Source organism: Mercenaria mercenaria, chromosome 6 (assembly GCF_021730395.1).
Source record: "Mercenaria mercenaria strain notata chromosome 6, MADL_Memer_1, whole genome shotgun sequence".
NCBI classification, from domain to species: Eukaryota; Metazoa; Mollusca; class Bivalvia; order Venerida; family Veneridae; genus Mercenaria; species Mercenaria mercenaria.
The window spans coordinates 30,295,909-30,309,942 of record NC_069366.1 but is presented as its reverse complement, the minus strand read 5'-3'; the positions used below and the strand labels follow the sequence as shown (position 1 = coordinate 30,309,942).

Sequence of the window (14,034 nt, the reverse complement as noted above, 5' to 3'; positions counted from 1 at the left end):
AAACATATTGACAAAAGTTTCCTTTGAAAACAATTCAATGTCAGTTGAAACTAACTGTGAAAAGCTGAAATAGAGACATTACCTAATAATATGTGACCTAATATTCTTTCTGTCTATGCCAGAAATCATGAGTCTGTTTTTCTATTTTGTTTCATAGCTCTACATTTCTGAAAGCATACATACCAAAAACAACTAAAAGTTTTTTTGTAAAATTATACAATTGATATGATAAAACTTCCGGCATACATGTACAGCAATATATCTTTTTTAACAGGTTCACAATAGGGTAAATTTGGGGACGTTTAATCCTTATGTTTGACTACCATACCTGAGAATGCCATGTCGACAGGAGATGGTCATATAACTGATTCATCCATTCTACCAAACTGTCGTCTGCATTTGTCTCCAATAATGTCTTCCAGGACTGCAGCAATGTACCCTAAAAGCACAAAGAATTTACTAGTAGATATCAGCATTTTTATTTCTTCTGAACATAGCGTTTCTCTCTGAAAATGATATGCCCTTGCATACCTTTTGTTGAGTTGAAATATCACACTGACAAAATTATAGAGCATATGGTGATTATCCCGCTTTGCATGGTGTAGGAAAACCCCAGATGCCCCTCTAGACATTATTTCATGCACCCAGTGGCACCATAGTAAAATCTTTAACTTGCCATCAGCCAGCGGATGGCTTCCTAACATGAAAGAATTCTACACATCAAGCCAGGTCTCAAACACTAATCGGTGAGAGGCAAATGATAAAAAGTCAGCGGCTTTAACCATTCCATCATGGTGGTCTCCCCATTGCATAATGGTCAGTTATTTCATAAACATTAATACTGAAAAAAATACGTTAATTCCTGAGTTATTTGTGGACGGACAGACAGACAGACAGACGGATGGACCAAGGGCATTCCTATATTCCCCTTTGGTGTTCCACCTGTAAGGGACTAAATAAGTGAATAAACAGCTTGTTTGAACTGTAGCAGTAAATAGCCTAAAGCAGGGTAAATATATACCCTTCAATTACTACCTTCATTTCAAAACCATTACAAATCAAAAAGTAGTTCACATATCCGTAAGACCCTGTGAATTATGACCATTCTTACACAACCGTTTCTTAAAATGTTCCTTTGAAGAACACTCTTGACTCCTCCCCTTCCACCCCAAATACATTCAACATCAAGCACAAAAACTTTTTTCTTGTTACATGACTTAATGAACCAGTAGTTACTGCTGTGAACTAATTTGTTTACTGGCTATAGGGAGAGTATTCTGTAGTACAGACCGAAATTACTTTTATGAAAAATATTTCTTACCTTGTGACATGTGTTGTAGAATTTATACAGCTGTGGTAATCTATCTATAGATTTGAATATGGTTGTAAACATCTGAGCTGCCTCTGTAAAGATAGACAAATGAAGACATTTATTCTGTTAATGCACAGGTTTGTGGGGCTATTTTAAAAATTTATTTGTACCCCATACAGAAACGCCTTCAGAAGACTGTCAAAGTTTCAAATTTTCAAAGTTTACTTTATTCTACTCTCTGTTTGTACATAAAAATATGAGATAAATACATTCATATAACTAAGACATTATACACAATCACACGCTCAAATGAGGGCAACAAGAAGAACTGCTTTATCAAAACTAGAAAATGCTTTTGTGAAAAAGCGCATGTCTCCCCCAATGCAAAGTCCTATAGGCAAGAAGTCAATAGGGGTCAAGAGCGAAAGTCAAAGAGACACTGATGGTTGGCTGGAATAGGGATCATCTACTTGGCATGTCCAGTCATCCCGCTAAATTTCAACACTCTTGGCCTAGTGGTTCTCAAGTCACTGTTCAGGCTCCTGTGACCTTGACCTTTGATCAAGTGACCTCAAAATAAATAGGGGTCATCTACTCTGCATGTCCAATCATCCTATTAAATTTCAACACTGTAGGTCAAGTGGTTCTCAAGTTATTTCCAAAAAATGATTTTACATGAACAGGCCACTGTGACCTTGACCTTTAACTGACTGACCCCAAAATCAATAGGGGTCATCTACTCTGCATGTTCAATCATCCTATGAAGTTTCAACATTCTGGGTCAAGTGGTTCTCAAGTTATTGATCGGAACTGGTTATCAATGTTCAGGCCCCTATGACCTTGACCTTTAACAGAGTGACCCCAAAAACAATAGGGGTCATTTACTCTGCATGAACAATCATCCTATGAAGTTTCAACATTCTGGGTCGAGAGGTTCTCAAGTTATTGATTGGAAATGGTTTTCCATGTTCAGGCCCCTGTGGCCTTGACCTTTGACAGAGTGACCCCAAAATCGTTAGGGGTCATCTACTCTGCATGACCAATCATCCTATGAAATTTCATCATTCTGGGTCAAGTGGTTCTCAAGTTACTGACCTGAAATGGTTTTCAATGTTCAGTCCCCTGTGTCCTTGACCTTTAATGGAGTGACCCCAAAATCGATAGGGGTCATCTACTCTTTATGACCAATCATCCTATGAAGTTTCAACATTCTGGGTCAAGTGGTTCTCTAGTTATTGATCGGAAATGGTTTTCAATGTTCAGGCCCCTGTGACCTTGACCTTTGACGAAGTGACCCCAAAATCAATAGTGGTCATCTACTCTTCATGACCAATCATCGTATGAAGTTTCAACATTCTGGGTCAAGTGGTTCTCTAGTTATTGATCGGAAATGGTTTTCAATGTTCAGGCCCCTGTGACCTTGACCTTTGACAGAGTGACCCCAAAAACAATAGGGGTTGTCTACTCCAGCAGCCCTACAATCCTATAAAGTTTGAAGGTTCTAGGTCAAATGGTTCTCTAGTTATTGATCGGAAATGGTTTTCAATGTTCAGGCCCCTGTGACCTTGACCTTTGACGGAGCGACCCCATAATCAATAGGGGTCATCTACTCTTCATGACCAATCATCGTATGAAGTTTCAACATTCTGGGTCAAGTGGTTCTCTAGTTATTGATCGGAAATGGTTTTCAATGTTCAGGCCCCTGTGACCTTGACCTTTGACAGAGTGACCCCAAAAACAATAGGGGTTGTCTACTCCAGCAGCCCTACAATCCTATAAAGTTTGAAGGTTCTAGGTCAAATGGTTCTCCAGTTATTGCTTGGAAATGAAGTGTGACGTACGGACGGACGGACGGAAGGACGGACGGAGCAAAAACAGTATGTCTCCTGGGGGAGACATAATAAGGCTACAGATATGGGATTTACAGAATATAATGCACTATATTCAACATTTTTGATGCTACGGTCTTTTTTGGCCTTGACAGTCAGACCAAGAACTTTTATTTAATTTTTGGACAAAGTGCAAGATATAGTTGTTTCATCAACACCAGCAGCTTACCTGGCAATTGAACATACCAGATGTTAAGCAACTATACATGGGGCTCTTGTAGGAAAGAAATTAGTTCGTCCATTTATTATACTAGATAACATTAATAAAGATTTAAGTTTATCTTCAAAAGAAATTACAAAAATCATCTAAACTAGCACACAAATATAGGAAAGATTTCAAAGTATCACCCTTGCATACATACTTTACATGTCTGTTCTAAATCAATTTTGTATACTGTGAAATAATAAATGTTCATGGGGGACTTATTTTCATGGAGTTCAGTGTTAGCTAGGTCAATCCACAAAATGAAATCCCAACGCACAAGTAAAAAAATTCCCATTCATTTTAAGTTCAAAAGTTAAAATCCACTAATTCATATACTGTATACAGACTATTACTGGCAGTGGTTTAATTTTGGCAATACTGGCGTTCAATGTTGATAGTGCCAATTCTAAACACCGCCATTTTAACAATTTCAACAATTACCTAGATGTTTGATCTTGGCGGTCGATGACGTTTCCGCCAATTAATGATACCGCCAATTCAAAACACTTTAAAAAACACCAAATTTTGGCACCGCCAATATAACTACGTATACAGTATCCACAAAAAAAGCCAGAACTATGCAATTTTGTGCACACAAAATTAAATGATGTCACAGTACATTATTCTACAATAAAACATGTTTTACAATATAACAGTATTACCTATAGATTGAGCATTAAATGCTGACATTAACTGTGGGCTGAGCATTGCTTCTAATCTATTTTTCAACTTCTCTAAATGTTGACATCTTTCACCATAATCTGGAGTATCCACTAACATTTGCTGAAAACAAAACAAAAGATTTTAATGGTATGGAATTAAAATTTAAAGTATATATGAGGCTCGCCATGAGAAAATTTACATAGTGGCTTTGTGACCAGCTTGGATCCAGACCCAAACCTATTGCAATTAGAGAAACCGTTATTGAACAGCATGGATCCTGACCAGACTGCGCAGATGCGCAGGCTGGTCTGGATCCATGCTGGTTGCAAAGCCACTATGTTGGTTTTCCCATGGTGAGGCTCATATAAATATGTAGAGATATAACAAGAACACCTAAGGCAGCAATATTAGAAGGCTGGAGAATACTTAAATTCATCCCATGACAAGATTACTTTCAAAAATGAAAATAAATACCTTTTTTCAATATTCATATACACAAACACAAACAATGGATCCTGATAGTATCTATAAATATTGTGTGTAAAGGCATAAGAGAATGGCAGAAATTCAAAGCTGACAACAATAACACAATTATAATAAAAAGTTTTTGCTGACATTCATAAGACATAGCTATACATACCAAACTTTGCTGCATCCCTGAGAGTTTGGATGTAATCTACAGAATAGAAAAAGTAATTCTATGAATAACTAAAGGTATTAAGCTTATAACAAATACTTTTAGACATTCTATACATGAGCCGTGCCATGGGAAAACCAACATAGTGGCTTTGCGACCAGCATGGATCCAGACCAGCCTGCGCATCCGTGCAGTCTGGTCAGGATCCATGCTGTTCGCTTTCAAAGCCTATAGCAATTAGAGAAACTGTTAGCGAACAGCATGGATCCTGACCAGACTGCGCGGATGCGCAGGCTGGTCTGGATCCATGCGCAGGCTGGTCTGGATCCATGCTGGTCGCAAAGCCACTATGTTGGTTTTCCCATGGCACGGCTCACATATTATTTTGTAGTTTTTTTTCCAGATGTGTCTGCTTACTATGGCTTACATGGTTTTCTTCTGTCAGTTTTTGATTGTATGTAACTCACAGCAACACCAATCACATTCTACATGTCAGTTTTTGGTTGTATGTAACTCACAGCAACACCAATCACATTCTACATGTACCTTATACTAAATAAAAAGTAGCAGCATCATTGGACAAACAGGGCTTTTTGGCTATTGCCCCTGGGTCCGTATATCGGCCTCATTCCCAATGCCATGCAGCTTCCATTTCTCCCCAATTCCAACAGAAAAATCCCAAATTAAACAAGAGGACCGTGATGGTCCTGAATCGCTCACCTCTTCCCACATGACCCAGTTTTGAGTATGACGTCGTTTTTTCTATTATTTGACATAGTGACCTAGTTTTTGAGCTCATGTGACCCAGTTTTGAACTTGACCTAGATATTATCAAGATAAAAATTCTGACCAATTTTCATGAAGATCCATTGAAAAATATGGTCTCTAGAGAGGTCACAAGGTTTTTCTATTATTTGACCTATTGACCTAGTTTTCGAAGGTACGTGACCCTGTTTTGAACTTTACATAGATATCATCAAGGTGAACATTCTCACTAATTTTCATGAAGATCTCATGAAAAATATGGCCTCTAGAGAGGTCACAAGGTTTTTCTATTTTTATACCTACTGGCCTAGTTTTTGACCGCACGTGACCCAGTTTCGAAACTGACCTAGATATCATCAAGGTGAATATTCAGATCAATTTTCATGAAGATCCATTGAAAAATATGGCCTCTAGAGAGGTCAAAAGATTTTAATAATTTTAGACCTACTGACCTAGTTTTTGATAGCAGTTGACCCAGTTTCAAACTTGACCTAGATATCATCAAGATGAACATTCAGACCAACTTTCATACAGATCCCATGAAAAGTATGGCCTCTAGAGAGGTCACAAGGTTTTTTTATTATTTGACCTACTGACCTAGTTTTTTAAGGCACATGACCCAGTTTCAAACTTGACCTAGATATCATCAAGGTTAACATTCTGACCAATTTTTATGGAGATCCATTCACAAGTATGGCCTCTAGAGAGGTCACAAGGTTTTTCTATTTTTAGACCTACTGACCTAGTTTTTGACCGCACATGACCCTGTTTCGCACTTGACCTAGATATCATCAAGATGAACATTCAGACCAACTTTCATACAGATCCCATGAAAAATATGGCCTCTAGAGAGGTCACAAGGTTTTTCTATTATTTGACCTACTGACCTAGTTTTTGATGGCACGTGACCCACTTTCGAACTTGACCTAGATATCATCAAGATGAACATTCTGACCAACTTTCATACAGATCCCATGAAAAATATGGCCTCTAGAGAGGTCACAAGGTTTTTCTATTATTTGACCTACTGACCTAGTTTTTGATGGCACGTGACCCACTTTCGAACTTGACCTAGATATCATCAAGATGAACATTCTGACCAATTTTCATGAAGATCTCATGAAATATATGGCCTCTAGAGAGGTCACAAGGTTTTTCTATTTTTAGCCCTACTGACCTAGTTTTTGACCGCACATGACCCTGTTTCGAACTTGACCTAGATATCATCAAGATGAACATTCAGACCAACTTTCATACAGATCCCATGAAAAATATGGCCTTTAGAGAGGTCACAAGGTTTTTCTATTATTTGACCTACTGACCTAGTTTTTAATGGCACGTGACCCAGTTTCGAACTTGACCTAGATATCATCAAGGTGAACATTCTGACCAATTTTCATGAAGATCTTGTGAAATATATGGCCTCTAGAGAGGTCACAAGGTTTTTCTATTTTTAGACCTACTGACCTAGTTTTTGACGGAACGTGACCCAGTTTCGAACTTGACCTAGATATCATCAAGGTGAACATTCTGACCTATTTTCATGAAGATCTTGTGAAATATATGGCCTCTAGAGAGGTCACAAGGTTTTTCTATTTTTAGACCTACTGACCTAGTTTTTGACGGCACGTGACCCAGTTTCGAACTTGACCTAGATATCATCAAGATGAACATTCTGACCAACTTTCATAAAGATCCCATGAAAAATGTGACCTCTAGAGTGGTCACAAGCAAAAGTTTACGGACGGACGGACGCACGGACGGACGGATGGACGGACGACGGACACCGCACGATCACAAAAGCTCACCTTGTCACTTTGTGACAGGTGAGCTTAAAAAATACATAAATATTTTTCTCAAGTATTTCAGTTTCAGCCTATGTAAACCTAAACACTTGAAACACAATGCAATGCGCTTAATTTAGTAATAACTGAACAATTCTCATTTTTACCCCTTTGAGGTATTTTAATATACTAATTTTCCCAAAACTAACACGTTTTTCCACACATTTTGGCCAGGGTCCTTTTCCCAAGGTAGCTGGCAAAAGCCCTAAAAAGTAACATAAAATTCTGCTGTGATGAATGGGTTGATAAGACAGTTAAGCATCTAGGCCTCAAGCACATACAAGAACAGACCAGATTATGAGGGTTCAATACAAAATGCTGATCTTGTCATTATGTACTACAGAAGCTGCTCTTGACAAGTTAGCATTCAACCCTTGAGAACATGAGGAATTACAAACTTACAGCTTCAATGTCTTGTGACTGTATTTGAGGTACACAAGGAATTACAAACTTACAGCTTCAATGTCTTGTGACTGTATTTGAGGTACACAAGGAATTACAAACTTACAGCTTCAATGTCTTGTGACTGTATTTGAGGTACACACAGAATTACAAACTTACAGCTTCAATATCTTGTGACTCACTGTATCTGAGGTACACAAGGAATTACAAACTTACAGCTTCAATGTCTTGTGACTGTATTTGAGGTACACAAGGAATTACAAACTTACAGCTTCAATGTCTTGCGACTGTATTTGAGGTACACAAGGAATTACAAACTTACAGCTTCAATGTCTTGTGACTGTATTTGAAGTACACAAGGAATTACAAACTTACAGCTTCAATGTCTTGTGACTGTATTTGAGGTACACAAGGAATTACAAACTTACAGCTTCAATGTCTTGTGACTGTATTTGAGGTATACAAGGAATTACAAACTTACAGCTTCAATGTCTTGTGACTGGAAGACATCCTCCACATCAGCACTCAATGTTGTCCAGTTGTCTGCTTCCTGAAAAAATCACATATACTATTACTGAAGTTTTCATAAACTGTACAATTACTGAATATCTTACAGGGAAGAGTTTTAACCACTGTATGAACGAGCCATTTAGTTAATGTTTTATTACATAGCAAACTAAGAGCTGCATAATGACAGCATGCTTCACTATTTGAAGCCTTTCCTCTTCATACTAGCTTATGAACAAAATCTCAAGCAACAGTTTGGGAATAGTTTTGTAAACTGTTATGTCAAAATGTTCATGATTTATGATGAGTTTGAAAGCATTCAGTACAAAAGTTCTTGAGAAACCTGCTTACATACAAAAATTTCACCAAAATTTCTTAGTGAAAAAGGGGCGTAATTCTAAAAAAAGTAAAAGCTTGAGTTATACGAGTTGTTCTGTTGGACCATCTCATGATGATGAAAAAATGTGTTAAGTCTTAAAGCATTTGGCCATTGCATGCAAAACTTTTGAGCCACAGATACAGACATCAGTTAAAGGGTGACAACAAATACATTTATTTGTTTGTTTTGAGTTTAACAACAGTATTTCAGTTATGTAATGACAGGCAGTTAACCTAACCAGTATTCCTTGATTCTGTACCAGTAAAAACCTGTTCTCTGCAAGAAACTCCCAACTTCCCCACATGAATCGGAGGTGGAGGACGATTAATTTCAGACACAATGTCTTCTATCAAGTCATCATGGAGAACATACGCCTCGCCCAGGGATCAAACTTACAACCCCATAATCCATAGTTCTGTGCTCTCCCTACTGAGCTAAGCAGGCGGGTTAGATACCAAATACAAGAAAACTTATTTTGATTACTGCTGTTTGCTAATTCACTCCACAATTCTGATGAAAACAACTTTTTTGAAACAAACATAACTTTCATTTTGGCAGTGAATGTCTGCTGATGAATACACACACATGATTTAGTGCTTCTTCATTTTGAAGTTTAATGCAAGCAAGAGTGACATTAAAAAAATCTCATTAAAACCTTTAAACATTGCTGGTGTTATTCAGAATTATAATAGGTGTGTGTTTTTAAAGTGATACAATGCAGAAATAATGTACTTATTGGGTTGTTGTCCTAGAGACAGTGGCAACTGAAGGTAATGTTCAATTTTTTAACAGATCGCCCAATTATTGACTTTAAGCAAACAGCAAAACCTTTCATTACCTAACAATATATTGGAATTGTGTAATAATACTTTTTTTCAGTTTACATCTGTAACTTATTTTGTGATTTTATGTGCCATCTTTAAGCTTAAATATGAAATATTAAAGGTGAGCTAAAAACCCACAAACCTTGAGAGCATCAGCTGCAGAAGTCATTCTCGATTTGATAGAATCCAGTTTCAACAACGTCTGCATTGACTGTGCTGTATCATGCTCAACCTGTCAGTATAAAAAAAATAACTATACAAAGCAGTGAAGCTTCTTTCATACTCAATTTTTAACTCTTTAAGTGTCAATGTTTATTCAATACTGACATGTCTACTGACATTTTTCTCAGGTGATAGTTTTTAAAATGTTCTATATCAAATACATGTTAACAAAATACATTATGATTTCATCTGCCTGGCAAATATAACCTGCATTTGCATTCCTACCAACACTTGTAGTAGTGCTATAAAAATGACATGTCATGAGAAATGAAAAGCTGTACTGACCCAAATACAAGAAAAAGGAAACCAGTCATTATAGACTTATCAAATACTTAATAGCATGCATCTTAGTATGATAATGCACAGACTGTTATCAAGCTGTAGTACAGACTGTAAAATCATTAATATTCGTTAGTGACTAATTTTTGTGTATTTCATGGTTGCATAAATCCACGAAATTAAATCCCAACAAATAAGTGAGCTGTGCCATGGGAAAACCAACATAGTGGCTTTGCGACCAGCATGGATCCAGACCAGCCTGCGCATCCGCGCAGTCTGGTCAGGATCCATGCTGTTCGCTAACGGTTTCTTTGACTGCACTTGGCTTTGAAAGCGAACAGCATGGATCCTGACCAGACTGCGCGGATGCGCAGGCTGGTCTGGATCCATGCTGGTCGCAAAGCCACTATGTTGGTTTTCCCATGGCACGGCTCAAGTAAAATTTCCCATTAATTTCATGATTAAAAACATCCATAAAGTGACATTCCCATGTAATAGCCTTTCTGGCCAAAACTATAAACTTTAATGCTCACAAAATTAACTGATTTGACAGTGTAATATATACCTTCTGTATATCATGTTTGACAACGACCATCTGGTCCTGAAGAAGTGATGCCTCTTGTTTAACAGCCTCTATTTCCCTCATCACTCTGTAAATATATATAGCTATTTCACTATACAAAACATACAAGGTTAAAAGGTCAATCTAGCATATCAGAGGTATACCAAGGTTCTTTGGTAGATCCTCTAGCACACTTTGTCAATACTTTATGGTCTGTATACTGTACAGGTTGAAAAAATTCTCCCATTTTTTCTCCTTTTCAATATGGCAGGTTGATTGCCTTTTTCTTTTTAAATAAAAATTAATTTTGGCGAAAATGCTTCCTGCAAACAGTACTTATGCCCATGCCTACCAATTTAAAAATTAAATCAAAGAAAGATATCAGAGGTTTGTCTCAGGCTTATATTGAACCTTCTAATGACGAAAATGAAATAGGTCAACCAGATAGCAGCTTGGATACTGTTTAAAACTTGTTTATATATTAATCCATTACAGCCGAACTAAAACTTCAAACTTATTTAAACCATTCTACTTTGTCTCCATTGGAAATGTACAGTAGAGTACATACCTAGGTAAGTTCTGTATTGCCTGTTGACTGGCCTCTTCTATCACATTGTTCACCTCCTGTAATATTATATAGTAAAGACTGTCTACAGGCTACAGTGACCAACCTTTGGAGAATTTCAAAAAAGTCATTGTATACAGGGAGTCTCTATACACAATCTGACTAGGAGAGGTCTTGGTTTAAGGCAAATAAGACATGTTCTAGTTAGCACTTCATTAAGGACCTTTAAACATTCTGATAAAACATGGAATATTTTAAATGACCTTTCAATCTGCTTCACTTAATTTTCATCAATAAGACAGTGACGCAGTTATTAAGATCAAGAACCACACTCCATGATTTGTATTGGAGAAGTTTTCTCCCTTTGAGAGGAGGGGTCAAAAAGTCATTATAAAGGTTTGAAGTCTTGATCTGGGACTAAGAAATCATGGTCGTTGTACACATCAGACAGGGAGTCTCTAGAAATAAGCCAATTGTAATGTGAAATGGATCGGAAGGAAATAAAAATGTCATTGTAGACAGAAAGTTGCTGAAAGCAAGGGGTCGCTAAGGCAGTCTTTACTGTATTATCTTTATAGTTGGTTGTCTCACAATGTTTCAGTTTATAATAAAAAAAAATTATGTTATACAGAAAATGGAATAAAGCAAATACAGCTAATAAGGAATATCATTGCATTAGTTGTATATTATCTCTTATTTCTAGTAATAGACTGGTCCACCTAGTGTGCAGACCAATTCAACCTGGGTTGCAGACCATTTCTTCATACATGCAGTGTGCGGACCAGTTCCACTTCTTATGTATAAGAGACCCGAGTACTGACTGGCAAAAGAACCAGGTATGTTTCTCGATATTGGCCATGTTCCATCTCTAATACTATCTTCAAAGTAATGAAGGGAATAACATTGTTTTCCAGGAGTTATCAAGACAGATGGCTTTTAGGGAGATGCCAAATTGAATCATTTTTTGCATTTTTAAAATATATAGGAAGGCATGGAATAAATGTACGAAACATATTATTCAATGCTTTTAGGTTGAACAAAGAGACTGATAAGCAACTAGATTGTACCAATACATGTAACAAATTCATATTACCATTTTTATTACAAGAAATTTATTTCTTACCTGAATAAACATCTGGAGTTTCATCACTAAGGTTGTTGCATATTGCTGAAGAAAAACAAACTTTATATAAGTACAACTGCTCTTCATATTTTCTGACTGACTGAAAACACTGTACTGTTTGGCTGTTTGTTTTCAATGTTGGATTTTAAATCAATTATATGGCAATTTTCTCAGCTCTAAAATTGGAGGTAGACACAAGGCATCCCTGTTAGAATTATTTCAGGCACAGTTGCACACTTGGGTAGGAATAATTGGACAGTTTTTGCAAATTATTCAGAACCACATTCATGATTTGAACATATTTATTTATTCAGATCTCATCGGCATGACATAGATATGCACAATATATTAAAACACAATAAAATACATGTATATGCATTGCCACCACTCTAGCAGAGTTATAAGAGATCATTTATGTAAAATACATAATGCTACATAAAATCACTTATCTAAAATCATAATGTACAAATCTCTAGAACGAAAATTTGTCATATTGTCCTTTAGAATAACCAACATTCTCAAATGTATTAAAGTATGAAGAGATGCTGTCCAAATATTAATGGTTAAACTTGTCTAGAAAAACTAAGTTATGAGCTTGTTAATACAGCAGTGCAAGGTGAGCCATTACAAAACACTTGGCCATGGTGAACAATAACACTGTTTTGAATAAATGTAAATATATAATTATGTAATTATTTTTCAAAACAGCCTTCATCAAGGACATAGAGGCATTTCTACTTTAAAACATCCTCATTTTCTCAGTATTACCCAGGATTCAAAATTTATTTCAGTCATGACTAAATTTTCCATACTTACAACAAAATATATACCCTCATATAAAATAAATAACACTTAAATAATCATATTTTCATAATCATTATGGTCCTCAAATTCATTTTCACAAATGTAAGAGTTTACAATAGCAAATTCAGCAGTAACTACATATGCTGTACCACAGTAACACAGACTAGTATCCTCAATGTAACGATCATGTCATCTTTATTTTCACTTAAAGTGGCATTATGCGCATCTTACAGCACGTAGTGTGTTTTTGGTGAATGTTTTATAAAAACAAGTTTTCAGTAGCTGTGCATTTAAATGTGTTTAATTAACAATAATGCCGCATAAGTATTTGAAAGTGATGCTTTAGAAATGAAGAAATCGGACTTATAAAAAATAATTCATTTCTTCAGTCTTGTACGCAATGATCTCCCTTACCTATAAGCATAGATTTCTGAGGTTGAAGGGAAGCAACTCCTGTAAGCAGTTTGACTTTTCTTAAAAAGACTGCCCCAGTCAAAATATGAAAAGTCATATTTAAAAAGTTATTATTTCGTAATGGTAACAGGAAGAGTTTGGTATACTGGGTTAAAAACTATAATTTCCTCCACCCTTTTTACACACATATTTATTTGTGCTGTATTTTTACTTGAAATATGCGTATAATTCCACTTTAATCTCAACCAAAGAACAAATCAAGAAAAAGCAGAAATATAGAATCAGGTTCTGAAAAGTGGTCAATAAAAAACAAGACTATAAAAACTACTTACATCTTTGGATACTCCCTGTTCCCTACTGGTGGAGAAAGCATTATTCACCCATTCTTTAACATCAAATTCATCATCAAGGAACTTTGTGTAATCCTGTTGGAATAATGATAAACAGTAGATGTCATCAGAAATCTTTAAATCTCTAACCAATATATATTTAACCTCAATCCTTTCAACTGTGAAAGAAACTAAATATCTAAAAACTACTACCTCCACAAATACCTCTACAAATCCATAATATTTTATGGAATTTGTAAGAAGTCAGGTAAAACTTAACTTAAAATAAAGAACACTTATAACTGTACA

General features: G+C 36.2%; 1 protein-coding gene across 4 annotated transcripts in view; it reads right to left on the bottom strand.

Moving 5' to 3' along the window:
* The window catches only part of LOC123549280 (conserved oligomeric Golgi complex subunit 7-like), a 45,874-nt gene that overhangs the window by 26,451 nt on the left and 5,389 nt on the right, over positions 1 to 14,034 (bottom strand). For all 4 annotated transcript variants that reach the window (XM_053545526.1, XM_053545528.1, XM_053545527.1 and 1 more), the window contains exons 2-11: positions 13,729 to 13,821; positions 12,179 to 12,223; positions 11,059 to 11,114; positions 10,494 to 10,578; positions 9,570 to 9,659; positions 8,199 to 8,267; positions 4,710 to 4,745; positions 4,069 to 4,189; positions 1,322 to 1,404; positions 329 to 439 (exon numbers count right to left, since the gene is read on the bottom strand). In XM_053545526.1, coding sequence (XP_053401501.1) covers positions 329 to 439; positions 1,322 to 1,404; positions 4,069 to 4,189; positions 4,710 to 4,745; positions 8,199 to 8,267; positions 9,570 to 9,659; positions 10,494 to 10,578; positions 11,059 to 11,114; positions 12,179 to 12,223; positions 13,729 to 13,821 — 789 coding nt within the window. The remainder of the gene's footprint in view (positions 1 to 328; positions 440 to 1,321; positions 1,405 to 4,068; positions 4,190 to 4,709; positions 4,746 to 8,198; positions 8,268 to 9,569; positions 9,660 to 10,493; positions 10,579 to 11,058; positions 11,115 to 12,178; positions 12,224 to 13,728; positions 13,822 to 14,034) is intronic.